We start from the raw sequence: 27,366 nt of genomic DNA on the forward strand, positions 1-27,366 counted from the left end.
ATATAAAAGAGACCTAAGGGGCAACTTTTTCACGCAGAGGGTGGTACATGTATGGAATGAGCTGCCAGAGGATGTGGTGGAGGCTGGTACAATTGCAACATTTAAGAGGCATTTGAATGTGTATATGAATAGGAAGGGTTTGGAGGGATATGGGCCGGGTGCTGGCAGATGGGACTAGATTGGGTTGGGATATCTGGTCGGTATGGACGGGTTGGACCGAAGGGTCTGTTTCCATGCTGTACATCTCTACGACTCTATGAATCTATAACTGGCATCTCTCTTGCAATTTAATAACTGAAACATCTAGGCTTGATCCTCTTGGAGTAATGGTAAAGCACTAAACAACCCAAAATGTAAACATTGTTCCGAAATCTCTCACACCTTTTCAGAACGTCTTGAATTTAAGAAACTCTCTTCCCAGAAAACAGTGGAAGCAGCATCATTAAATACTCTAAAAGCAGCAATAGATAGATTCTGACCCAACAATGGATTCAAAGTTTGTCAGGTATTCACAGGAAAATGGAGTTTGAGAGACCACAATCAGATCAGCTCTTATTAAATGGTGGAGTGGGTTTGAGGGGCTAATTGGCCTACTCCTGCTCCTAATTTATATGTTCATAAATCAAGATTTTGTTTTATATTTGATGGGATGTTGGCATCACCGGCAAAGCCAGCATTTGTTGCCCATCTGTCATTGCCCTTGAACGATTGGTTTGTTTGGCCATCTTAGGGTGAAGTTGAGATCCAATCACACTGCTGTGGGTCTGGATTGACAAATGGGCCCAGACCAGGTAAGGACGGAAGATTTCCTTCCCTAAGGGATATTAGTGAACCTGTTGGGTTTTTTTTTATTGATAGTGGTTACATCATCACCACTAAACTAGATTTTAATTGCAGATTTCAAACCCCCTAGAACATTAACTGGGTCTTTAGATACTAATTCAGTGACATGACCACTATGCCACTGCCTTCTTTAGTAAAAACAAATCTTCTCTCCTTTTCGCCTCCAACCTCTCTATCAGAGTCTTATTGGGACAATACTCTGTGAATTAGAGGAAGCTTCTTTTAGTTTGTCCCCAATTTTGTTTATTCCTCATGTGAAGAAGCTAACTCTTTTTACTAGGCAATGGTTCCTTCAGCACTTACATCTATTGCATATGGTTATTATGTGGTTACTCTTGCCCAATATCTGTGAACAACCTATTTCAATCTAAGGCATTGCATTTTGGAAATGTATTTCTTTCTATTTTCGTGCGCTGGAGCTATACTTCCCACATAGCTGCCCAACCTGCTGATATCTATATATTCTTGCTGCCGGTGCTTATATGTTCTTTTACAATTTTGCGTAAAACTCATTATAATTTGTCACATTGTCAAATTTTGTATTCTACAGCATCTGATCTGGGTTAGGAAAAAGGAGAACCACTTATCTGTTTTCTGTCCCTACCTTTCTTTTAAAATTTATGTAAATATATGTTTAATAAATGAAGCAATGTATTGCTGTGTATATTCTAACAGGAACAATTTAACTTGACTCTCCCCCTGTTCTGTAGGGATGATTCCATCTATACAACTCTATCTAGATTAACATGCTGAATGCTATTTTAATAAAATTGGTGTGACCCATTAAAAATTGCGAAGGAGATAAAATGTAATTGGTGATACCGACGGTTAAATGTTAATACATGGGCTATTATAGAATTTGTTTTCATATACTTGAAAGTAAGCAGAATGTTAAAAACTGATTCCCGAACACTCCTATAATCCTGAGCCCAGAAGAATTAGTACGTACAGTATATACATGATCACTCCAATGGCCCAGCAGTCAACTGGTCGTCCATATTTCTGTCGTCCAACAACCTCTGGAGCTGAAAATATACATGAAAATGACAATTGTAAAACAGAGCGATTTCGGGACAGCCTTCACTCTCTCCATTAGTGTCTAGTTCATATTTATTTTGCTATTATTGTTTATGTATATTTATATACCTAAGAGTATGCGGTCCTTTGTTTAATGACTTTACTGTGTCCATAAAATAATGCTGTAATTAATTCTGGACACTCTTAAAACAAATGTATCCATCAAAATTATGAATGGTTTTGAAAGAGTGAATAAGAAGATGTTCATTTTAGTAACATGTTAGTAAGAAGTCAGTCAGCTTAGTTTGCTGGATGGCTAGTTTCTAATAAAGAGTGATGCCAACAACATTCAATTCCCAAAGTGGCTGAGCTCACCGCCAAAATCTCAGTTTCTCAACCTCATCTGAAGTGTGGTGACCCTCAGGTTAAACTGCCACGGGTTGTCTCTCTCTGAAGCTATAAAAATTTCATCTTTAGTAAACCGAGGACATGGATTTCAAACAATTGGTAAACCAACTGATGAGACTGAGGACACTTTTTTTGTCTTGGAAATCTTTTGTGTCTGTGTTGCCCAAAATAATAACATTCACAAGAGAAGGGAAAAGGTATAAGGGTTATGGGGTAAGACGGGGGGGGGATGGACTGAAGTTAATTCACACTATATATAGGCCCCAGTGTTTATGGTGGAGGCAATGGGGTGATCTTGAGAGACCACGATATACTACCTGGAATCAGCCGGAGTTCTTGGTGAACTAACCTAAGATATTAATGCTTTCTCCATTCCTTGCTCGATAGCCAAGCAGGTTGAGAGACTGTCTGTTAGCAAGGCCTATGGTACATGGTTACAGCTGAAGGCCAGAGAGGAGGGAGAGATAGAGGAAGGGTGGATGCAGAGGAGAAGATATGGTGGTAGGGGATAAACTGCAGAGGTGGAGATTATTGGGCAACAGAAATTGCAGAAGCAGATTGACAGACTGTGGTGGGGGCCTTGATGACTTGGAACTTGAGGAGTGAGACCCTAATTAAAATCCAAGTGGGTATTGGTTAAGAGACCCTGGCTGGGGGCAGATTGAATGGAGGGAGGGAAGTCTGGAAGTAGAGGACAGTTACCAGTGAAGGTAGAATTCCTGCTTCTTCTAACTCACAGGCAGTGCAGGAAAACTTACTGGAGGCCAACAGTTCTGGTCTCTCTTTAGCTGTGGGATATCCCAAGCTCTGGGAAACCTAGTCTGCGGTTGATTAATGAGCTAAAACCTGAGGCATGCAACCTCATTTAAATATACTGATCCACCTCTCAAGAGTTGCTTCCCTCCCTTCTCCTCATGTCCTTGCAAAACCCACCAGAGCTAAATCCAAAATAGGTGTTTGCATGACAAACTCACATCAGCTTTTATGAGCTTTACCTCCCAGTAATGAGGGAAGATATTCATGGTATATTGGCAGTGTTGATAAACCAAACATGTTCTTCCATATTTGAATGAAGATTGAAGAAAGAAGAGAAACTAAGGGTTGAACTTTCCCAGCCTCTGAGTGAGATGGTAATCCAGTTGGGAACATAAGGCGAGTTCAGAGAAATGAAGTTCTTAATGTCATGAAAAAAATGCAACCAAGGTTTGAACAGTGCAATAAGATTCTCACCAGTGAGTGGCAAGTGGCTTATTTGGATTAGTTTACATGTCAATCTCACCTCATTGATGTGCAGTTTCCTATTCTCCCACATGTCAGAAAGAAACTAATGTAAAAGTCAGAATGGTACACCTGGCAGCTCTCATTGAATTCTCGATCCTCCTGGCCACCATCTTGGACAATAATCCCTAACATCTCAGGTTATGCTCCAAGAATAGTGACTCCCCCACTCCCCCGCCAACACAAACAGATGTCGGCATTGGACAGGCACTAGTCATGGTTGTCAGCAGTGACCAGTCAAGGGATTGGACATGTTGCTGAACATCACTGTGCTACAACAATCTCACACCCCCACTATGTGCCAGCAACTTCTGTGGCGAACACACTGTATGTGCTTTGACCAAATGGCAGTTCTATTTCTGATTTTGTCTACACGAGTTCATTGGAACTGTAACCAATGAAACCAGTCATAGCAGGGGTCATCATTGCTGTTGCTATGAAGGCACAAAGATATGGAGGAGAAAGAGATGTGCCAGCAAACCCAGGAGCAGCAGCAACCTCCAGTGGCTGCTGAACAGCCTCCACATGAAGAAATCACAGCCGAACGTCCCCTCAGGATGAGGTGGTGGTACAGGATGCCCAAAATCTAACGTCCTTGATGGCATCTCCCCCAGATGAGTGAGATGCTTTGCTACCCCAGACTTAGGCTGTCCTGGGACACTAGCACAGAACTATGCCAATTGCTTGTGGCCTGAAGGAGTGAATGGCCATTTTTTTCTCGATGGTCTTCAAGCCGATAGTCGTGCTGAATGTTTATGTATCAGGTTGTTTCCAAGGATCCACTGGGAGCCTGTGTGAGATCTCTCAATCCTCAGCCTAGAAGAGTATCAAGGCTGTTACGAGCAGAATTTGTGCCAGGTCGTATCAGTTCATCTTGTCAGGCTGTGATAAGCTCAGAGCTGGAGCCCAGGCAGGAGTTTTTGCCAACATAGCTGGCTTTCCCCCAAAGGTGCAGGCTGCGATAGACTGAATGCACATCATGTTGAACACACCATATTATAATATAGCAGACTGAATCAATAGAAACACATTCCATTCCATCAATGTGCAAGTCATCTATGATCATTGGTACCACACTTTATATTGGAAAGTACCATGTGCCTATATCCCTGAGAACTCTCATGTTGGAAGGGCCAGATGCATTATAAGGACGGGTTACTGGGCGATATGACTACCTACAGCTACCATGGCTAATGACTGTGCTACACACACCCTTGACTGGGGCCAAGTGTAGATTCAGTGCAGTCCATTCTTTGATCAGGACTATCGTGGAGTAGACAATGGTCCTCCTGAAGATGAGGTGCTGCTGCTGGGATCAATTTGGGGTCTGGGTAAAAAACAATCCCGATGGAGTGGGCCAAATAATCCTGACATGATGCACCAGGCACAACAGGAACTGACAAAGAGAGGATGTGATGAATGCTGATGAGCTGGGGGAACAGCAGCAGTTTTCTGAGAAGAAAAATGAAGACACTGAGCAGGAGAAACATTACTTTCGGTATGTTATAGTGGTGTATCAGATGCAATAAGCCAGATAGGACTTCACCTGCACCTGTTTCTGATAGATGTAAACCGGGTGCAGTGGTCATACATTAAGCATGACTTGTGTGTTGCTCAAAAGGCAAGCAGTCCTTGTTTGTTCCCTGAAGCAAATGCAGCCTTTTTTTTGTCTTTTTGTTTTTGCTGAATAGAAGTGAATGTTTTCAACCATTTGAAGACTTTCCAGTTTGTCATGACCCCATGATCAGGGAAAGAGGAAGCACACCCTCAGACAATGCATTGACTTGGTAAGGTGCCAAGGACAGGGCTTCGACATAGTATGGTGCCAAGGACAGGGCTTCGACATGGTATGGTGCCAAACACAGGGTTCTGACACAGTAAGGTGCCAGGGACAGGGCTTCGACATGGTATGGTGCCAAGGACAGGGCTTCGACATAGTATGGTGCCAAGGACAGGGCTTCGACATGGTATGGTGCCAAACACAGGGTTCTGACACAGTATGGTGCCAAGGACAGGGCTTCGACATGGTATGGTGCCAAGGACAGGGCTTCGACATGGTATGGTGCCAAACACAGGGTTCTGACACAGTATGGTGCCAAGGACAGGGCTTCGACATGGTATGGTGCCAAGGACAGGGCTTCGACATGGTATGGTGCCAAGGACAGGGCTTCGACATGGTATGGTGCCAAACACAGGGTTCTGACACAGTATGGTGCCAAGGACAGGGCTTCAACATGGTATGGTGCCAAAGACAGGGTTCTGACATAGTATAGTATTGTGGACAGTGTTCTAACATGGTAAGGTTTCATGGACAGGGTTCTGACATGGTATGGTGCCATTGACAGTGTTCTGACACAGTATGATCGAAGGACAGGGTTCTGACATGATATGGTGCCAAAGACAGGGCTCTGACATGATATGGTATTAAGGATAAGTTCCAACACGGTATGGTGCCAAGGACAGTGTTCTGACATGGTACCGTGCCAAGGACTAGGTTCCAACATGGTACGATGCCAAGGATAGGGTTCTGACATGGTACTGTGCGAAGGACAGTGTTCTGACATGGTATGGTGCCATGTACAGTGTTCTGACATGGTATGGTGCCATGTACAGTGTTCTAACATGGCATCGTGCTAAGAATAGGTGGCCTGTGCCTCTTGATTCTTGTTGCTGCAATTATAATGACAGTCAATTTGACTAGAAATGATGTAAAATAGCAACATATTCAAGAATGTCAGCTTGTATTTGCCATGAAGTGTCACTTGTGCTATCTATTTGTCCTCAGAAGCATTCTTTATCATTCCCTTCCCACTACGTGCACTGCAAATGGCAGGTTTTGGCTGGCAGTGCTTGACTTGGCACATGACTGGGCTTTAAGTATGGCATTGGGAATCCTAGGAAGTCCTTGCAGTGGTGAGTAAATCACCATTGTTGAGCACACGGTAGGTGAAAGGTGCAATGCATGCATAATGAGGTAAATTGCGGAGATGGTTGATGGAACTGCAGACATAACAGAAACTTACACATCATCAAAGCAAACAACTGTTATGTGTTTGCAATGTTAAAATACTGAAATAATTTGCCTGGGAGAGAGCCAAATGCTTTCTCTAAGACGGATGTTCCTTTAATCCTACTCTGCTATCCCTTCGCATCATTAGTGTTATATGTGACAATTGAACTCTCACTAAACTATATTTAAACTAGGCTGGAATGTCTCAGTTATTGCGCCAGATTGTGTTTTTTTTTCTGTAATCAGTGCTGAAAAGAGAAAACAAAATTGGGCAAACCCACTATAAAATGCCTTTTCTCCTTCAATTCTGATTTTAAAAAAAATCAGTTAATAGATACCTCACAGTAAGCAAAATGCAGTGATGTGAAAAACATGTGTTTTGTGCAATTCACCATCATAAATTAAACTGTAGGTGGAACACTTCAGTCCTAATTGTTGATTGTTGATCATTAGGCTGCCATTTGAATTCCAGGAGTGGATGTTTGTCACTGATATAATGAGCACAGTGATAAAAATTCAAGACATAACAGTTAAATTGTCTCATTTACCACAATCCTTCTCACTTTAGGAAAAAAATTCATTGGATGTGAACAATCCTGCCATTTATTCCTTATCCTTGCTTGTGCTGAGGTGATTCTGACTCAAAGAATTACAGAATAGTACAGGATTATGGTAAATGAGGTGATTCTGACCCGAAGAATTACAGAATAGTACAGCACAAAATGAGACCATTTGTTCAATCAAAACTGTGCTGCCTCCTCCAATGTGCAATCCAATTAGTCCCATGAGATGGCTCTTGCCCAAGATCCCTGCAATCCTCCCCCCCCCTTTTGTAGATCACAATTGAATCTTTTTTCCACACCCTATCAGGCTGTGTATTCCAACTGCTTGTTGTGTTCAAAGGAAAGATTTGTCTCATGTTTTTCAAGTCCATCACCTCACATCTCTGCACTGTCATCAGTGATCACTCAGCCATTGAAAATAGTTTCTCATTATTTGCTCTGTCAAAACTCCAACACTTAAGGCAGAGGGAGACATAATCTTGACTAATAAGGGATTCAGAGGTTATTGGGAGTAGGTCAGAGTGTGGCGTATTGGCCACAATCAGATGAGTCACAACCTCATCAAATGGCAGGGCAGATTCAAGAATGGTCTTCTCTTCATTCATATCTCACGTGTATGTTTTATTGCAGTTGCATGTGTTGTCTAGACAAGGTAGGGATGGCAGCTTCTCTTTCTTAAAACACATTAGTGAACTTTAAGGGTAGCTTAAATATTACTCACTAGAAATTCTTAGTGTTTCTTGTAGTATTTGGCTCAATGTGTGTGGTTTGTTTGTCTAGTATGCATTCTTGTTTGCCTCCTGAGCCCTGTATTTGGCATGTTCCTGGACTGATAATTACCTTATGAATCATGGAGAGACAGAAAGACAGAGAGGGGGAGAAAGGAAGACCCTGAACATTCCAACTTCTAAGTGGCAGTTATTAGAGCTTTTGGAATTAAAGGGTAATCCATTTTTACAGCTTAGTGGCATCCATTAGAAGAGGATTAAAATACTGACTGGTAGTTTTTCTGAGACTATAGATTTACATTAGGAAGAGTTGTGTAAAGGTTTCAGGACCCTGGAGCAACATTGCAATGATGTCACAGAGGTGAACATTATTGAGTGTAAACATCACTTGGGGTGGCACAGTGGCTCAGTGGTTAGCACTGTTGCCTCACAGCGCCAGGGACCCGGGTTTGATTCCCGCCTCGGGCAACTGTCTGTTTGGAGTTTGCACGTTCTCCCCGTGTCTGTGCGGGTTTCCTCCGGGTGCTCCGGTTTCCTCCCACAGTCCAAAGATGTGCAGGTCAGGTGAATTGGCCATGCTAAATTGTTCATAGTGTTAGGTGGATTATTCATGGGTAAATGTAGGGGAATGGGTGGGTTGCTCTTCGAAGGGTCGGTGTGGACTTATTGGGCCGAAGGGCCTGTTTCCACACTGTGGGGAATCTAATCTAATCACACTAGAAAACTACACCACACTACATTACAATAGGCTAGAACTTCAGAGAGTCTTAACATGAACAAAGAAGATTGTGTAATCCTCACCTAATAAGATCAAAACATGGTATATCAATGATTACCATGTATAACAGTATGAGCATCAATGTATAACATATAGTATTACTTTGAAGTCTAAGCCTTGCCCATTCCTTAAATAGGCTGTCTGAATTCATCATGTGGTATTAAATCACATGACAAGAAATGATGACAATGACTGCTTAGAAAATTGTGGCATTGGAAAAGATCTAGAGTCAGACCTGAGACTGTCTGGAGAAGAGAAGAATTCAAAAATAATTTTTTCAAGTAATCACTGCTACATCTTTAATGCCTTCTAGCAGCCAGCAAAACCACAGAGCTGAACAGCACTGAGAAGGAGACATCTCTGAACCGATAACTCTTTCAGCAAAGCCACAAGAATATTTGAAGTCTCAGAAATGCATTATAGGAGAAACAAGCTTTTAAAAAACAATGGAGAAAAGTTAAAGTTCACTAGCTGCTAAGGGAAGAAATCTGAATGGAGTATGCTGTAAAAAGGAACCAATTAGTGGACATCCAAAGCAGGTTCAGTCCCTTTAATGAAAGGAGGGGCAAAAAAAAGGGACAAAGCTGGACTGAGGAGTAGAGTTAAGACTTATAACAATGACTTGACAAATCTTTTAACTATTTGCTCAATGGCAAATTTAACAACAACAAGTTAATATAATTCTTCAGGTTTGGCTTAAAGAACATCAATTTGAGAAAAGGAACAAAGGTTGGAAGTAAGAATCAATTTGAAATATCAGAGCCCTAATGCAGTCTTTATTATTTTGGCAGTTTCAATGACAAATTCCAATTTTTAGTTGACCCCTAGGAAGTTTTGTCAATTTAGTTAGTACAAATATGAAAAGTTGTATCAAGAAAAAGAGCACGGATTTAATCATGTTGTGTCGAATTTGGCATAAAACTGTCTTGGACACTGAAAAAAGCCAGCATGATTGCAAATATCTTTAATACAGTCAAAAAACTAATTGAATCTTATTGATTTGCTACCTACTGCTTCTTCGGAAATCCTTCAGCCATCTTATCAAAGGAATATCTTCATTCATCTCTATGAAGCCACCATACTGGTAAAGGAAATCTGACTTTACATTGAAAACAGCTTTGCAATCAGCAGAAACATTTTTCAGTTTTAGAACCTCAACGATCTTGCAATAGTAAAACGTCAAAATCAACACGACCACGAGTACTAAGTCCTAATAACATCCTACCAATATTGAAATAAAAAGCAACTTCAAGTGCCTGTCAACGATCAAACAATGCAACAAAATTCATGGTGCAAAACCACAAGATTTAAGCTTTCAGATCCATTTAATAGGTCAGTGAACTGGCAGATATGGAAAGCACAATTCGTAAGATTTCAAACCTTCTGGATTGGACACCAAATCAAATGCTGAACAGCTCAGCACACTTTTCCACTAAATGGAAGGCACATCAGATTGTGTGTTTTATAGACAGCAGATTTATGAGAAATTGCCTAACAGCTGTCGATCAATGTTTTATCTCAAGGACAAAGAGAACACTAACAACAGTGTACTTCAATCGCTGGCATCCACACCAAAGGGAATCTGTAACTGTGCATACAGTTCATTAATGAAACTACCGGAACTATGCCATTGTGAAAATTAACAACAAGAGCTACTTTGCAATGGAATTATCTGCTGAATAAATCAGTCATTGACTGTTCGATCAAAAAGGGCCGAGCTGTAGAATGAGCAAACCAAATTGCAGCAGATAACCGTTCAGGTAACTGTTCAAGAAGCATTATACAACATAGGTTGCATTTAATGGAACACCTTCTGCACAGTGTATTGACTACATAAAGCAACGTAAATCTTCAGTGTCACTGGGTCAACCTCCCGAAGGCCATTGGGGTCTACCTCCACCAGATGGACTGTAGGGCAATTCAGGATGGGCAATAAATGCTAGCCTGGCTAGCAAAGGACTCATCCCATGACTGATCTCTTACGTGAACAATATACTGCATATGGCAACAACAGCATAAAACTATGGGCATTGAGGTTCTAAAATCCCATATCAGTGAAGACAAAACTGACCAGCTTTGCACCAGGAATGTACTTATTGTAGCAAAATAGGTCATTTCTCAAAGATGTACTACAGACTGAGGAACATACCAAGCAACAATTTAAATTGTTCTCAACACAACATGTACATTCATGGCTTGGAACAGATCCTTGAAGAACAAGTCAGTACTGCAAGAGAATAAGCTTCACGTGAAGAATGACAACACATGGATGTACCATTTCGTGTCTTCCTACAGAAGCTAGCAACAGTATCTGAGGCTAATAATAGAGTAGAAGTGGTAAGACCACATTGAAATTTTCATACACTCCTGTAGTTCCTTCAGCCAGATCTTCTTAATCTCTGATCTATTAGAAGCCAGCAGAGAAAATGCAAAATCACCAACTTTACCTCTAGTATGTCTATATCTTGTCACCAGTTTGCCTTACCCACTTACTGACACAGATGAATTAAGTCAAAGACTTGAGGAAGGATAGGAGAGATAAGGAAAAATGTACTGTAAATGTTTTAAAATTGGGAGTATTGAAAATTATTTTAGAATCCATGTAACTGTTAATCAATGTTTATGACAGATAAAGAAGAGTTAGGAGAGGGTATGGTGTAAAGGCTTCAGGACCCTGGAGCAATCTTGCGATGATGACATAGAGATGCACATCACTGTGTACAAACACCACAGTGTGGGCAGAGTTAGAATGACCACACTACAGTAGATTACTACACCAAACTATGCAGTGTAATACAACAACAGATGAGAACTTTAGAGAGTTCTAAGGGCATGTGAATATGGTACAAGAAGAAGACCAAATAATCCTTCTTTAATGTATCAATGTGATCAGAGCCTAGTATGATTACTGTGTACAGCAGTATTTAGTATTAGTATACAATATATATTTTGAAGTCTAAGCGTGAGAATAGTCCTTGACCTTGCTTCCTCCTTGACCAGTCTGTAAAGAATGGAAATTCATGGCAAGGTGTCAAATCACGTGATGAAAGAGGAGGGAGTGGCTATTCATTTTGGTCATTCACAGAATCACAAAATTGTTACCCTGCAGAAGGATGCTATTCATCTCATCATCCCATCATGCCTGTACTGGATTACTGTACATTTTAACTTTGTGCCAATTTCCTGCCTTTTCTTTATTGTTTCTATTTAAATACTCAAGTAATGCCCTTTTGAATGCCTTGATTGAACTCATCCTCACCACAAGTCCAAGCAGTACATTACATATCCTAACTACGCACTGAGTGAAAAGGTTTTTCATCTTACCTTACACTTGCTCTTTTGCAAAACACTTTAAAACTGTGGCCTCTGATTCGCAATTCAGTTATAAATGGGAACAATTTCTCCTGCCTAATCTGTCTAGACACCTCCTGATTATGAAAACTTTCATCAAATTTTCTCTCAGCCTTCTCCTTCAATGTTAGGTGAGTGTATTGTGTAATGGCTTCAGGACTCTGGAGCAAGCTTATGATGATGACATACAGCTGCATGTCACTGAGTACAAATACTATAAATATCTCCGACCTTTCTTGTAAACATCTGTGTACTTTCCAATGCTGTTATAACCCTGTCCATTCTTTCTAATGTCTCCTTCTACAATTAACGTCTAATAGTAATTTTTAAAAATTACCAGAGAAGACTGGGATTCTATACACGGTTCACAATTCAGCCCAGCATACACCTTAACCATTACTCTCTGTTTCCTTTCCCTCAGAAAATTTTGTTTTCAGATTGCTGCTGTCCCTTTTACTCCATGACCTATTACCTTCCTCACAAATCTGTTGTGGCACTGTATCGAATGTCTTTTAGAAGTGCTTGTGCCCCTCATTAATATTATCTCTTCAAAAAATTACTGAAACTTAGACATGATTTTTCCTGAACAAATCCATGTTGACATTTCCAAATCTATACACATTTTTCCATGTGACTATTAATGTTATTCTGGATAATTCTTTCCGGATGTTTTCCAATCATTGAAGTTGAGGTGACAATATAGTTTGAGGAAGAATGTAATGTTTGCAATCGTCCAATCCTCTGGCACCAACCTGAACCCAGATTATATTCAAAGGTATTTGCTTGTGTCTCTGCAATTTCCGCTGATCATTTTGGAAAGGGCTTGTTAGTCAATCAGAGCCACAAAACTCATGGTGGAACTTCAGTATTTCAAGTACATCTCCTCATCTCAGCTCCAATAGTCCATGTGTCTTGCAAACTGTAGGGAGAAGCTGAATGGGCTGGGGCTACTGTTCCTGGAGTGTCAGAGGCTGAGGGTGACCTTATGGAGGTTTATAAAATCATGAGGGGCATGGATAGGATGAATAGCCAAGTTCTTTTCCCGTGATAGAGGAGTCCAAAACCAGAGGGCATAGTTTTAAAGTGAGGGGGGTGAGATATAAAAGGGACATAAGGGGCAACTTTTTCATGCAGAGGATGGTGTGCGTATGGAATGAGCTGCCAGAGGAAGTGGTGGGGTGGGTACGATTACAACATTTGAAAGGCATCTGGATGGGTATATGAATAGGAAGGGTTTAGAGGGATATGGGGCAAAATGCTGGCAAATGGCACTAGATTAACATAGGATATCTGGTCGGCATGGACGAGTTGGACCAAAGGATCTGTATCCATGCTGTACATCTCTATGATTTGAACAGTGACTTAAATTGATGGGAAAATCAGGTGGAACCTGTCAGCCACAGGAAGTGAAATCCAGATATAATGCATGAAGACCTTTGCTAAGAGTGTGACTTTGTATAACCTGGTCTAACATTTTGATTCAAGTCATAAAGAAAAGATTTTAAAGTTAATAATATAAAGACCTAGATTTTTTTTTCCAGTCATTTATGAAATGTGGCCATCAATGGCTAGACTAGTGTAAATTATCCCCACAATAGTTATGAAGCAACCATCTTTTAGTGGATCTGGAATCACATGTCAGCCAGACTTGTTAAGATGGCAGAATTCTTTCCCTAAAGACATTTGTTTTTATGACAATGATCACATGATCACCTTTGAGCTAACTTTTTAATTCCAGATTTTTACTGAATTCAAATTTCACCAACAGCTATGGTGGGATTTGAACTTATATTCCCAGAACATTAGCTTGAAATTCTTGATTACCCATCCACTGATATTACCATTATAATCCCACCTCCCCCTCACCCAGGAATAAACTCTCAATATAAAGAGATTCCTTCAAAAAATACACAAAATCCACTGAGTTAAAATGCAACTCCTTGTAGGAGGAGGTGCAAAATGGCCAATGAAGTCCCCTTACACATGCATCTGAGGTTAAAGGAAAAACATATGGTGCTGGGTGTAAAATAATTCAATTTTGTCCATTTTGTGCGATTATCAGAGTCAAATTTAGTCCATGTCATCTTTTGTCAATACAAGGCTCATTTTGCGTTGGTCTTGGGCAATGATCGCTTTTGAAAATGAATCTATGCTTCCCTTTTGGAAAACGTATTATGAAAGTTAATGGGTGTTTTACGCAAAATGGCATTGGAGATTTTTCATGCTTGCATCCACGTGGGCTTACCAAGATACTCTGGTGTTCCACAAGGTTCCTTAATCAGCCCATTCTCCAGTTTGGCCAGGTGAAAATCGCTTATGACAATCTTGGAATTTTTTAGACGATTAAAGTAAACTAAGTTCTCCAGCTGACAGCGAAATAGTCAAAAGAGAAACACAGATTAAGGAATGACAGAGAGAAAGAACATAGTTATTATTAGCATTTGCAGATTGTCACACATATTATCAGTTTCCCTTCAGCGAGAGCTGACAGTCCATGGCAAAATGCCGGATTGCCAAATTAAAGTCAGAAGCACAGAAATACAAGAAATAGATATTAATTTGAATGCAAACCCTGGAGGCAGCAATTATGGTGGCCTAGAACTTGCTGCAAAAATGACACTAAGCTAAAGGCTTGTCACTAGTGCATTAACTATCTGAGAGTTGCAAATTGCCAGAAACTGCTGGAAGATCTTTGCCACTCACCTCACTACTTGCCGTACTCAGTCCCATGAACATCCTGGATTGATACAAGCTTCGGGCATCCTCTGATCCCAAAGCAAGCTGCACGTGATTGAAGTTTCTACTTTTAGATTGCGTGTCATTAACTTGGTTGCATTAGCGCTTTGAATTGGCCAAGCTAAATTGCCCGTAAGATCCAGGGATGTGGAGGTTTGGTGGATTGGCCATGCTAAATTGTCCATGGTGTCCAAGGCTGTGGAGGTTAGGTGGATTAGCTGTGGGAAATGTAAGGTTACAGGGATAGTATTGGTGGTGGTGGTGGCGGGGGGGGGGGGGGGGGGAAGGGGGCACGGTTGTGGTGGTCGTAGTGGTGGGTCTGTGTGGGATGCTGTTCAGAGGATTGGTGTGGACTTATTGGGGCCAAATGGCCTGCTTCCACACTGTAGGGATCCTATGTAGGGATACTAAAAGAAATGAGCCCTCTACAGAAAATTATGGCTGGTACTTAATATGGAGAGGACCCTTTAAGTGACAAGATTTCTTAAAATAACATTTCACCAGAGAACAGCATCAACTGAAACCATGGTATTGCACTCCTGCAGTTAGTACATTTTCCTTTTAATATTGCAGAACAAAGTCTTTTGAAAAATAATATTTTGTCTTTTTTGTTCCTCTCTGCTTTTATCAAATCCTTTATTCTCTATTTACCTCCGTCTGTATCTAATCTGACTCTAACTCATCGTATTTCCCTCTCCATCGCACCTCTGAATGATTTGTCTATTGTTAAATCTCATTGATAGACAGCAGTAAATATGTTGCAAGTTCAGAGATCTGACAAATGGGACAGGCTGTGCAATTCCCCGCTCTATCAACGTCTGCATCTCCACAATGCTTCTTGTGCAGCAAGGCAAAGGTTAAGGCACCACTGACTATCTCTGTGTGAAACATATGGAGCTCCTGTTTATGCAGCAGAGCGAGAATTAAAGAGCTAGTCATAGAGCTTGTTGTGCAGCCATATGGAGCACCTGTTTGTTGAACAGGGGTATATTTTGAACGCTTTTGTTTAAATCATGAGTGCTGGTGACATCATTGGCAGATTGCATGGGAAGAGATCTAAGCAGCTGATGGTTAAAAAAACTACAAACAAAAAATGGCTGAAAAGTCAACATTTTGCTTGTATTTTGTGTTTAATCATCATCGCCGGTAGCGTCAACCTCCAGGTAACTGCAGGATTGGCAACTGTTCCGTCATCACCTACCATTAAGATAAAAATATTTTAATGAAAATCTACATATAGACTCGATGGGAACAGAGGGCTTAGAGGGGTGCTGGTGTTGACAATTTCCTTAAAGGGGTACTCAGGTGGACATTTCTCTTAAAGGTACACATGATTTTTTAAATTTGATTTATTACGTACCTAGGCACAGTGAAAAGTCCTTGGTGCTATGAGGCAGCAATGCTAACCATTGAGCCACCATGCCGTCCCTACTTTGTATGGTATGATCCATCTGTACAGCATGCAAAACAAAACCTGGGTTTGATCCCATCCTTGGGTGACTGTCTATGTGGGGTTAGCACATTATCACTGTATCTGCATGGGTATCTGCTGGGTGCTCCGGCTTTCTCCCACAGTCCAAAATGTGCAGGTTAGGTGAATTGGCCATGCTAAATTGCCCATAGTGTCCAGGTACGTGCGGGCTAGCCGTGGGAAATGCAGGGGTGCAGAGATAGGATCAGTGTGAGCTCAATGGGCCGAATGGCCTGCTTCCATACTGCAGGGAATTCTATCATTCTCATGCGTATTAGGGTAATAGAACAGAGCATTCTCTTCTGGCTTATTACTCCTTTTTTTCTGCAGGACATGGCTGATTTTTTCTTGATAACAATTTTGTAAAATATTGTGTGAGGCAACTGTTAGTTTAAACATCTTTTACCTTAAGATTTCTGTGCACGATTTTGAGGGAATGTAGATAGGCCACAGCCTCCAATACTTGTCTGATCACATTGCTGGTGTCTCTCTCAGAATAGTAACCTTGGTCCAGGATCCAGTCGAACACCTCTCGGCCTGTGGCACTAGAATAAATCAGGAGCATTATTAATGGATCTTTGCAGTTTAAAACTAAGCCACTGCCCATTTAAGAAACGCTTGGCATAGACAGATGTGAGTCGATGGAACGCACTTCCTAAAGTATAGTGGAAGCAGTCACTGAATATTTTTATTGCGGAGGTACATAGATTGTTAATGAGTGAAGGAACACAAGGTTATGGGGGGAGAATATAAGAACAAGAACACTTGGGGTTACATGGTGGCTCAGTGGTTAGCACTGCTGCCTCACAGCTCCAGTGACCCAGGTTCAATTCCAGCCACGGTCGACTGTGTGGAATTTGCACATTCTCCCTGTGTCTGTGTGGGTTTCCTTTGGGTGCTCTGGCTTCCTCCCACAGTCCAAAGATGTATGGGTTAGGTGAATTGGCCATGCTAAATTGCCCATAGTGTTCAGGGGGATATGTAGGTTAGGTGCATTAGTCAGGGAAATTGTAGAGTAATAGAGTTGTGGAATGGGTCTGGCTGGATTCAGAGGGTTGGGGATGATTTGTTGGGCTAAATGGCCTGTTTCTCGACTGTAGGGATTCTATGTAGGAACAGGAAGGGCGGCACGGTGGCCCAGTGGTTAGCACTGCTGCCTCACAGCACCAGAGTCCCAGGTTCAATTCCAGCCTCGGGCGACTGTGTCTGCACATTCTCCCCGTATCAGTGTGGGTTTGCTGCGGGTGCATCGGTTTCCTCCCACAGTCCAAAGATGTGCAGGTCAGGTGAATTGGCCATGCTAAATTGCCCATAGTGTTCGGTGCATTAGTCAGAGGGAAATGGGTCTGAGTGGGTTACTCTTCAGAGGGTCGGTATGGACCTTTTGGGCTGAAGGGCCTGTTTCCACACTGTAGGGAATCTAATCTAATCAGGAATAGGATATTCAGCCCCTCTTCCATTAAATAAGATCATGCCTGATCTCATCTCAGCCTCAACCCACTTTCCTTCCCACCTTTCATAGCCCTTCAACCCATTATTGGATAAAATTCTATCTATCTCCTCAGACAGAATTTATTCAGTATCTCTGCACTCGGGAATAGTGAATTCCACAGATTCATGACTCTTTGAGAGAAGTAATTCCTGCTCATCCCTGTTTTACATCTGCCACTCCTTAGCCTAAACCGATGACCTTTTGTTCTAGATTGCCACCATCTCCCGTTGTGGGGCAATGTGGAGTAATCAGATCAGCCCTGATCTTATTGAATGGGGGAGCAGGTTTGAGGGGCCAAATGGCCTATTCCTATTTTTAATTTGGTCAGAGAGTACATAACCACAAATTTGAGAGTGGCAGCATTTTTTTTACAAGGCTGGGTCATATTTTTGGTCTGCCGATTTCTTCTAATACTTGTTACTCTTTGGAATTGTGTAGAACCTCCCTGAGACCCGATTTGAAGTATCTTAATTTGTTTTGGACATCACAGCTCAGAATGAATAAGTTGACTTTGTAGACTCATAGAGACATACAATTTGAAAACATCCTTCAGTCCAACCAGTCCATGCCAGCAATGTTCATAAACTAAACTTGTCCCACCTACCCTGTGCTTAGCCCATATCCCTGTAAATCCTTCCTATTCATGAACACATCCAAATGCCTTTTAACTGTACCCGCATCCACCACTTCCTCTGACAGTTCATTCCACATGCGAACCACTCTCTGTGTAAAAAGGTTGCCCGCGGGTCCTTTTTAAATCTTTCTCCTCTCACCTTAAAAATACGTCCCTTAGTTTTGAACTCACCCACCCTACAGAAAAGACCCTTGTCATTCACCTTATGTATACCCCTCTTGATTTTATAAACCTCAGTAAGGTCATCCCTCAATCTCCTACGTTCCAATGACAAAAGTCCCAGCATTTCCAGCCTAGTTTTAGATCTCAAACCCTCCATTCCTTGCAACATCTTGGTAAATCTTTTCTGAACCCCCTCCAGTTTAATAATATCCTTTCTGTAACAGGGCAACCGGAACTGCACACTGGACTCCAGAAGTGGCCTCACCAATGTCCTGTACAACCTCAACGAGACGTCCCAACTCCTATACTCAAAGGTCTGAGCAATTGTACAGGATACAGTGCAGACCATGCGAATGATATTGGGGATTAGAGGGTTAAATTATGAGTACAACCTGTCAAGAGTTGGGCAGAAGTTGAATAACTGTTTTTTTAACTGAGCTCGTAATGCAAAGGCCAGGAATAATGACGTGGAGAAATCAAATCCCATCAAGGCAGCTGGGGAATTTAAATTCAATTAATTCATTAAACAAACTTGGAATAAAATGCAAAGATGAGCAATGATGATCATGAAACTAATGTTCTATGGTAAAAAACCCAATTGGTACATTAGCAACGTTTAGGGAAGGCAATCTGCCATCCTTATTCAGACTTTCGTTTGTAATCGTTCATGAAATGCAGCTGTCACTGGCTAGACTAACATTTATTGCCCATCCCTCACTGCCCTGGGAAAAGGTAGTGGTGAGCTTCCTTCTTCCATCTCTGCTGTTCTTGGGGGGGTGCACATTCACCACTCTGCTTTTGGAAAGAGAGTTCCAGAACTCAGACCTAGCTTTTGTGAAGGAAAAATGAGACAGTTCCAAATCAGGTCTGTGTGATTTAGAAGGCGCCTTGCATTTGCTGTTCTAAGCCTTGTAGGTATTAGAGGATGTAGGTTTAGATGATGCTTTCGGAGGAACCCGCGTCATTTCTTGCAGTGCATCTTGTAGTTGGTATACACTACTGCCACTATGCTTTAGAGGTGAAGGAGGTGGATGTTTGTGGATGTGGTGCTAATCCAACTGTCTGCTTTATCTTTGATAATGTCAAGCTTCTTGAGTGCTTTATGAGCCAGACTCATCCAGCCAAGTAGGATATATTCCATCACATACCTTACTTGAGCCTTGTAGATGCGAGTAGGGTTTGGGGAATCAGGAGATGAGTTGCTCACTGCAGGATTCTTGGCCATTGACCTGCTTTTGTAGCCACAATATTTAAGTGGGTATTCCTGGTTCATTTCTGGTAGCCTTCAGGATGTTGATGGTGGGGGATTCAGTGATGGTTATGGCATTTAATGTCAATAGCAATGGTTAGATTATCTTTTGTTAATGTTGTTAATTTGGTCACTGTTTGCCACTCGTGCGGCACAAATGTTACTTGTCACTTGTCAGTCTAAGCCTGGATATTGTCCAGGTCTTGCTGTATTTGGAGAAGGACTGCTTCAGTATCTGGGCTGCCAACCATTGTACAATCATTAGCAAACATCCTCACCTCCTGACCTTATGATAGAGGAAAGCTAACTGACGAAGCAGCTGAAAATGTTAGGACCTGCGAGACAGCCTGAGGAACTCCTACTGTAGTGTCCCATGACTAAGATAATTGACTTCACAACCATCTTTCTTTGTGCTATGTATGAGTACTGCCAGAGTTCAGCCTTTCCCCTGATTCTCATGCAGTTCAGTTTTCCAAGAGCTCCTCAATGCCAAACATATACAAATGCTGCTTTGCTTTCATGGGCAGGTACTTACACTTCACCTCTGTAGTTCAGCTGTTCTGTTTATGTTTGAACCAATGCTGTAAAGAAGTCTGGAGTTGAGTGACCCTGATGGAACCCTTGATAGTGAGCAGGTTATTGCTAAGTAAGTGCTGCTTGATAGCACTGTTGATGATTCCCTCCGTTCTTTGGCTGACGATAGAGAACAGACTCATGGATGGTAATTGGTGGGTTGGATTTGTACTGTTGTTGAGTGCAGAACCATTTTCCACATTGCAGGGCAAATGCCTGGATTAAAGCTGTACTGGAACAACTTGGACAGGGGTGAAATCATTGAATCAGACAGTACTGAAGAGGCCCATCCGCCCATTGAGTCTGTACTGGCAAAAATGTACAACTATTTATACTCGTCCCACTGCCTTGAAAGATATGATACTTCAAATGCTCACCCAAACGCACTTTAAAAGTTGTGAGGGTTTCTACCTCCCAGGCAGTGTGTTTCAGAATCCCACTACCCAGTGGATGAAAAAGTTTTTCTTTAAATTCCCTCTTGCCTCCCGTTTTAAAATTATATTCCCTTCATATTGACTCTTCAACAAAGGGGAACAGCTGATTTTTGTTCACCCTGTCCACATCTCTCATAATCTTGTACACCTCCACCAGGTTCCCTCCTCAACTTCCTCTTCTCCGATGAAAACAGCCCAAGCTCATCCAGCTTCTCTTCGTAGCTAAATTGCTCGATTCCAGGTATCATCCTGGTGAATCTCCTTTGCACCTTCTCCAGTGCAATCGCATTCTTCCCGTAATGTGGTGACTCGAACTGCATGCATTATTTCAGCCCTGGACGAACCTAAGATTTGTACGGCTGTAACAGGACCTTCCTGCTCTGATAATCATGACTCTGATAAAAGCAAGCATCCTATATGCCTTCTTAACTACCACATTAACCTGTCCTGCCACCTTCAGAGATCGAGGGACAAGCACCCCGCATTATGTGTCAGCTTTGGAAAAGTTGCAGAGGTGATTTACTAGGATGTTGCCTGGCGTGGAGAGAAGGTCTTATGAGGAAAAGCTGAGGGACTTGAGGTTGTTTTCATTAGAGAGAAGGTTGAGAGTTGACTTAATTGAAATAAGATAATCAGAGAGTTAGATTGAGTGGATTTTAGAGTCTTTTTCCTTGGATGGTGATGGGTAGCATAAGGGGACAAAGCTTTAAATTGAGGGTGAAAGATATTGGACAGATGTCAGAGGTAGTTTCTTTACTCAGAGTAGAAGGGGCGTGGAATACCCTGCCTGCAACAGTAGTTGACTCGCCAACTTTAAGAGCATTTAAATGGTCATTGGATAAACATATGGATGAAAGTGGAATAGTGTAGGTTAGATGGAGCTTCAGATTGGTTCCATAGGTCGGCACAACATTGAGGGCTGAAGGGCCTGTACTGCACTGTTATGTTCTATGTTCTATTCCTGTGTTCCTCTGAGCTTCCTAGTGTCCTGCTATTCGTTGAATACTCCTTTTTTTTGTTCCTACTTCCAAAATGCATCACATTTATCAGGGTTAAATTCCATCTGCCACTGATCTGTCCATCTGACCAAGCTGTTTATCTGTAACCTAATACCTTCCTCCTCACTGTCAACCACCTGGCCAATCTTTGTGTCACCTGCAAACTTACTTATCATCCTCCCCACATTCTCATCCATATCATTTATGAATATCACAAGCAATAAGGTACCCAGCACTGAGCGCTGTGGTATGCCAGTACAGACTGGACTCCAGTCACACAAACAGCCTTTACCACAACCCTCTGTCCCCTGTCACTAAGCCAATTTTGGATTCAACTTGCCATGTGGTAGTCCTGGAGCGCACATCTTTAGTATTGTTGCTGGAATGCTACCAGAACCCAGTGACCCTTTTGACTTGAAACATTAACTCTCCACAAACACAGCCAGACGCTGGATTTCTCCAGAATGTTCGCTTTTTGCATCAGATTTCCAGCAACTGCAGTTCTTTGTTCTTTTTCGTCTAACTTGCTCCTTATTACAGCAGGAGAAAGTGAGGTCTGCAGACGCTGGAGATCAAAGCTGAAACTTTATTGCTGGAACAGCACAGCAGGTCAGGCAGCATCTAGGGAACAGAAGATTCGACGTTTCGGGCACATGCCCTTCTTCAGGAAATCTGAAGAAGGGCATGTGCCCGAAATGTCGAATCTTCTGTTCCCTAGATGCTGCCTGACCTGCTGTGCTGTTCCAGCAATAAAGTTTCAACCTTATTACAGCAGGGCATGCTTTCAGGCAAAGCACATGAGGTTGACTCCCTCTTACCTGAGGGATTGCCACTGATTCAAGGCATTACAAATACGAGCTTAAGTACGTATCAATTAGTCCACAGGCGTACTGTCAAAAATTCCATATCATCACTTGCATCATTTCAGCATAACAAGAAAATTGTACTTCAAGAAGGGGACGAGTAGAAAACATTCCGCCCCATTGCTACTGGCCTAAGATGGCATGGTGGCTCAATAGTTAGCACTGCTGCCTCACAGCACCAAGGATCTGGGTTAGATTCCAGCCTCGGGCAACTGTTGGAGTTTGCAGATTATCTCCGTGTCTGCATGCGTTTCCTCTGGGTTCCTCCCACAGACCAAAAATATTAAGGTTAGGTGGATTGGCCATGCTAAATTGCCTGCAGTGTGCAGGCTAGGTGGATTAGCCATGGTTAATGTGGGGTTACAGGGCTCAGTCTGGGTGGGATACTCTTTGGAGGGTCAGTGTAGATTCAATGGGCCGAATGGTTTGCTTCCACACTTCAGGGATTCTATGATTCTAGAGGACGGGGCCTCTGACATCAGAGGGGATGAATTGGAAGGAGAAGTGAGTGAGACTTACAATGGACCTCCCATTAACTGGCTTATGAAAGCAGGAATACCAGCAAACCGAAATTTGCTATTTTGCTGACTTGGCTGAAGAAGAGTGAGGAGACTTAACAAGGCTTACCAAGCCAATTCAATCCTGGTCTGTGTGTGCGTGTGGATAGATGTTCACTAGTGAGCGGAGGTACACGTGTGTGCCAGTGAGCTGAAGTACACTTGTGCGTTTGCTTGGGTTCGAGCACAGGTCAGCAATGGAGGTCACAGTCAAATAACTACCCAATAGTTGCCCCTGCATTGCAGGTGCATTTGTCTCTTGCTCTGAATGCTAGATGCCAGCTAGCCAGAGGTCACCACCATATGGAAACAGGACAAAAGAATTTCAACTAACTTGTTAAGTGCATTCAGGAAAGTTTCCTCAAGCAGTATATAAGAGGGTCCCACTCAGGAAGGGGCAAAACTCAACTACACTTGGAAAATAGGGCAGGACAGGTGAACGAGGTGACAGTGGGGGACCACTGCAACATTTAAGAGGCATTTGAATGGGTATATGAATAGGAAGGGTTTGGAGGGATATAGGCCGGGTGCTGGCAGGTGGACTAGATTGGGTTGGGATGTCTGGTTGGCCTGGACAGGTTGGACTGAAGGGTCTGTTTCCATGCTGTCTATCTCTATGACTCTATGACACTTTGGGACTAGTGACTATAGTTCTATTAATTTTAAAATAGTTATGGAGAGAGACAGAACTGGTCCACAGGTTCAAGTTCTAAATTGGGGCAAGACGAATTTTGATGAAATTAGACAGGAGCTTGCAGAGGTTGATTGGAGTAGTTTGCAAGCAAAGGGATGTCCAGCAAGTGGGAGGCCTTCAAAAGTGTGATAGCTAGAGTTCGGTCTTTATGTACTTGTGAGGAAGAAGGGTAAGGATGACAGGAATAGGGAAACCCTGGATGACAAGCGATATCAAGGCTTTGACCAGCAAAAGGGAGGTATGGCTCAGGTACAGGCAGCTGAGATCAAGGGAATCCCTGGAGGTATACATGGGATACAGGAGTTTACTGAAGAAGGAAATCAGGAGGGCAAAAAGGGGTCATGAGAAAACCTTAGTTGAGAAGATTGGTTGATGAATCCAAAGAGGTTCTTTAAGTATATTAAAGGAAAAACAAAACTAGAGAGAATAGGACCCCTCAAGGACCAAAGTGGACATGTATGTGTAGAAATGCAGGAGATGGATGAGGTCCTCAATAAAGATTTCTTCTCTGTGTTTACAGTTGAGAAAGACATGAAGACTTGGGAACATGGAGAAGTTAGTGGGCCAAGAAATGGCAAATGGAGTTTAATATAAATAAGTGAGGTCTTGCATTTTGGAAAATCAAATCAAGGTAGGAGTTTCATGGTGAATGGTAGGGCCTTAAGGAATGTGGTGGAATAGAGGACCTTGGACTTCAGGTGCATAGTTCTCTGAAAGTCAAGTCACAGGTTGACAGGGCAGTAAAGGCTTTTGGTACAGTGGCCTTCATCAGTCGAGGCATTGAATGTAGAAGTTGGGAAGTTACGTTGCAGTTATATAGAACGTTGGTAAGACTGTACTTGGAGTATTGTGTTCAGTTTTGGTCACCCTGCTATAGGAAGGATGTTATTAAACTGGAAAGAGTGCAGAAAAAATTTACAAAGATGTTGCTGGCACTCAATAGTCTGAGTTACAGGGAGAGGTTGGACAAACTAGAACATTTTTCTTCAGAGCGTAGGAGATTGAGGGGGGTACTTGATAGAGGTGTGTAATATCATGAGAGGCATAGTTAGGGTGAATGGACTCAGTCTTTTTCCCAGGGTTGGGGAGTTGAGGACTAGAGGGCATCAGTTTAAGGTTAGAGGGAAAGAATAACAGGGAACCTGAGGGACAACCTTTTTACACAGAGGGTGGTACGCATATGGAATGAGCTGCTAGCGGAAGTGGTTGAAGTGAGTACATTAACAATATTTGAATGGCATTTGGACAAATACATGGATAGGAAAGATTTAGAAGGATATGGGCCAAGTGCAGGGAAATGAGGTTAGCATGGATGGATATTTTGGTCGGCATGGGCCAGTTTAGGCCGAAGGGCCTGTCTCCATGCTGTGGGACTCTAACTGACCTGCAAAGCCTGCCCACAAAGTCACAAAATGTACTGTTCAGTCATCAATATGTTACTACCTACGCTTCACGAATAATCAATAGGAGAAAGTGAGGGCTGCAGATGCTGGAGATCAGAGTTGAGAGTGTGGTGCTGGAAAAGCACAGCAGGTCAGGCAGCATCCGAGGAGCAGGAGAGTCGGCGTTTTAGGCAGGAGCCCTTCATCAGAATTCTCCTGCTCCTCGGATGCTGCATGACCTGCTGTGCTTTTCCAGGACCACACACTCTTGACAAATAACCAATATTCAAATGTATATCTTTTTTTTTACTTTAACATTACTTTGGACTCACTTCTATTTTCTAACGTGTATCTGTATGTGTTGAATTTTTATTTCTTCTCACATTTTGTAACTGATAAACTCACTCTTTTGTTAACTCAAGAAAACTATGTTAAATTAGCTCTCTTAAAACATAAATTAACATGGTCTAGCATGAATCAAATTAGCTAAAAAGTGGTCTCTGTGGTACTGGGGATTTCCGGAGAAGATTGAGATGTATGCACTCAGCACATCTAGCTGAAGATTGCTGGAAATTAAATGGGAAATCAATTGTAGTGATAGGAACTAAGGGCTTGTCAGGAAAAGGAAGTAGGTGCTAAAAAGGCAAAGAGAATGAACCTGAAATGTTTAGCTCATTTTCTTCAGTAGAAATGCAACATACAGATTGATAGAAATCTTTTAATTCCAAAACAAAGCTTCTTTAATTCCCTGAGAAACAGAATCAAAAACATTTCCTTAGAATGTACTAAGAATGAGGCTACTTTTGGAATATTGTCTGCAATTCTGGTTGCCCTTCTATAGGAAGGATGTTGTTAATCTTGAAAGGGTGCAGAAAAGGTTTACATGCGTGTGGTTGGGATTGGAGGGCTTAAATTATAGGGAGAGGTATCCTGGGCTTTTTTTCCTTGGAGCATCGGAGACGGAGGGGTGACCTTATAGAGGTTAATAAAATTTTGAGGGGCTTGGATAGGGTGAATAATTTTACCCAATAACTGAATTTACAAATTGACTCCCTGTTTCCTAGATCTTTTTCCCTCTGTTGGGGGAGTTCAAGGTTTAAGCTGAGAGGGGAAAGATATAAAAAGGACCTGAGGGGTAACTTGTTCACGTAGAGGGTGATGCATGAATGCAAAGAGCTGCCAGAGAAAGTGATGGGGGCTGGGACAATTACAACATTTGTTGGGTTTATGAATAGGTAGGGTTTAGAGAGACAAGGGCCAAATGCTAGCAGACAGGACCAGGTCAGATTGGGATGTCTGGTCAGCGCAGATGAGTTGGACCAAAGGGTCTGTTTCTGTGCTTTCTGACTGTATGACTCTATACGGGGTGGATGGTACAGGAAAGTTATAAAAATTACATTTCAGAGATTGACAAAGAAAAGCAAACTACTGGAGGTTCTGAGTTTTTAAAATCCTATTCTGTATTTCCTTATGCTTTGAATCAAAGAGTAACCCAACAAAGTAGTTGAGAGGCTCTAGAGCAAGTTAGCCACTGATGCTCGTGGATGGATGCTATTTGTCTAGCAGAGGCATGAATGAATGAGAAGCCGTTAATCGGAGGTATACAGGGAGGTTACAAACCAATATACAGAGTGGGATTAAAGTGTGACTTGATGAACGGAGAAGTTGTAGTGGAAGCATTGAAAGAAGTTCCGATTGAAGGAGTCAAATTTATTTTGGGGAAATTATCTGCCAGGTTCAAACATACTAGCTTCACTGAGGGGACAACCATTGGAAGTAAAAGAGGCTGAAATGTTTAAAAGAAAATATCCTGAATTATTTCCTAATTTTATGGAAGCCACATCAAAAGCTAAGCAGGAAGAAAAGGAGTCTGTGAAACAGGAGATTGGGGAGACACTGAATGAATACTTTTCGTCAGTATTCACTCAGGAACAGGACATTGTTGCTGATGTGAATACTGTGTTACAATTAATTAAAATGGACGGCTTTGAGGTAAGTAGGGAAGAGGTGTTGGAAATTCTGGAAAGGGTGAAAATAGATAAGTCCCCTGGGCCTGATGGCATTTATCCTAGGATTCTCTGGGAAGCAAGGCAGGAGATTGCAGAGCCATTGGCCTTGATGTTTATGTCCTCGTTGTCTACAGGA

At 42.1% G+C, this 27,366-nt stretch overlaps 1 protein-coding gene across 2 annotated transcripts in view; it reads right to left on the reverse strand.

The window, feature by feature from the left end:
* Nucleotides 1-27,366, reverse strand: part of LOC122558854 (caM kinase-like vesicle-associated protein) — a 143,983-nt gene that overhangs the window by 14,350 nt on the left and 102,267 nt on the right. For both annotated transcript variants that reach the window (XM_043707701.1, XM_043707702.1), the window contains exons 5-7: nucleotides 16,590-16,728; nucleotides 14,222-14,342; nucleotides 1,793-1,868 (exon numbers count right to left, since the gene is read on the reverse strand). In XM_043707701.1, coding sequence (XP_043563636.1) covers nucleotides 1,793-1,868; nucleotides 14,222-14,342; nucleotides 16,590-16,728 — 336 coding nt within the window. The remainder of the gene's footprint in view (nucleotides 1-1,792; nucleotides 1,869-14,221; nucleotides 14,343-16,589; nucleotides 16,729-27,366) is intronic.

The sequence above is a fragment of the Chiloscyllium plagiosum genome, chromosome 18, assembly GCF_004010195.1.
Source record: "Chiloscyllium plagiosum isolate BGI_BamShark_2017 chromosome 18, ASM401019v2, whole genome shotgun sequence".
In the NCBI taxonomy this organism is placed as follows: domain Eukaryota; kingdom Metazoa; phylum Chordata; class Chondrichthyes; order Orectolobiformes; family Hemiscylliidae; genus Chiloscyllium; species Chiloscyllium plagiosum.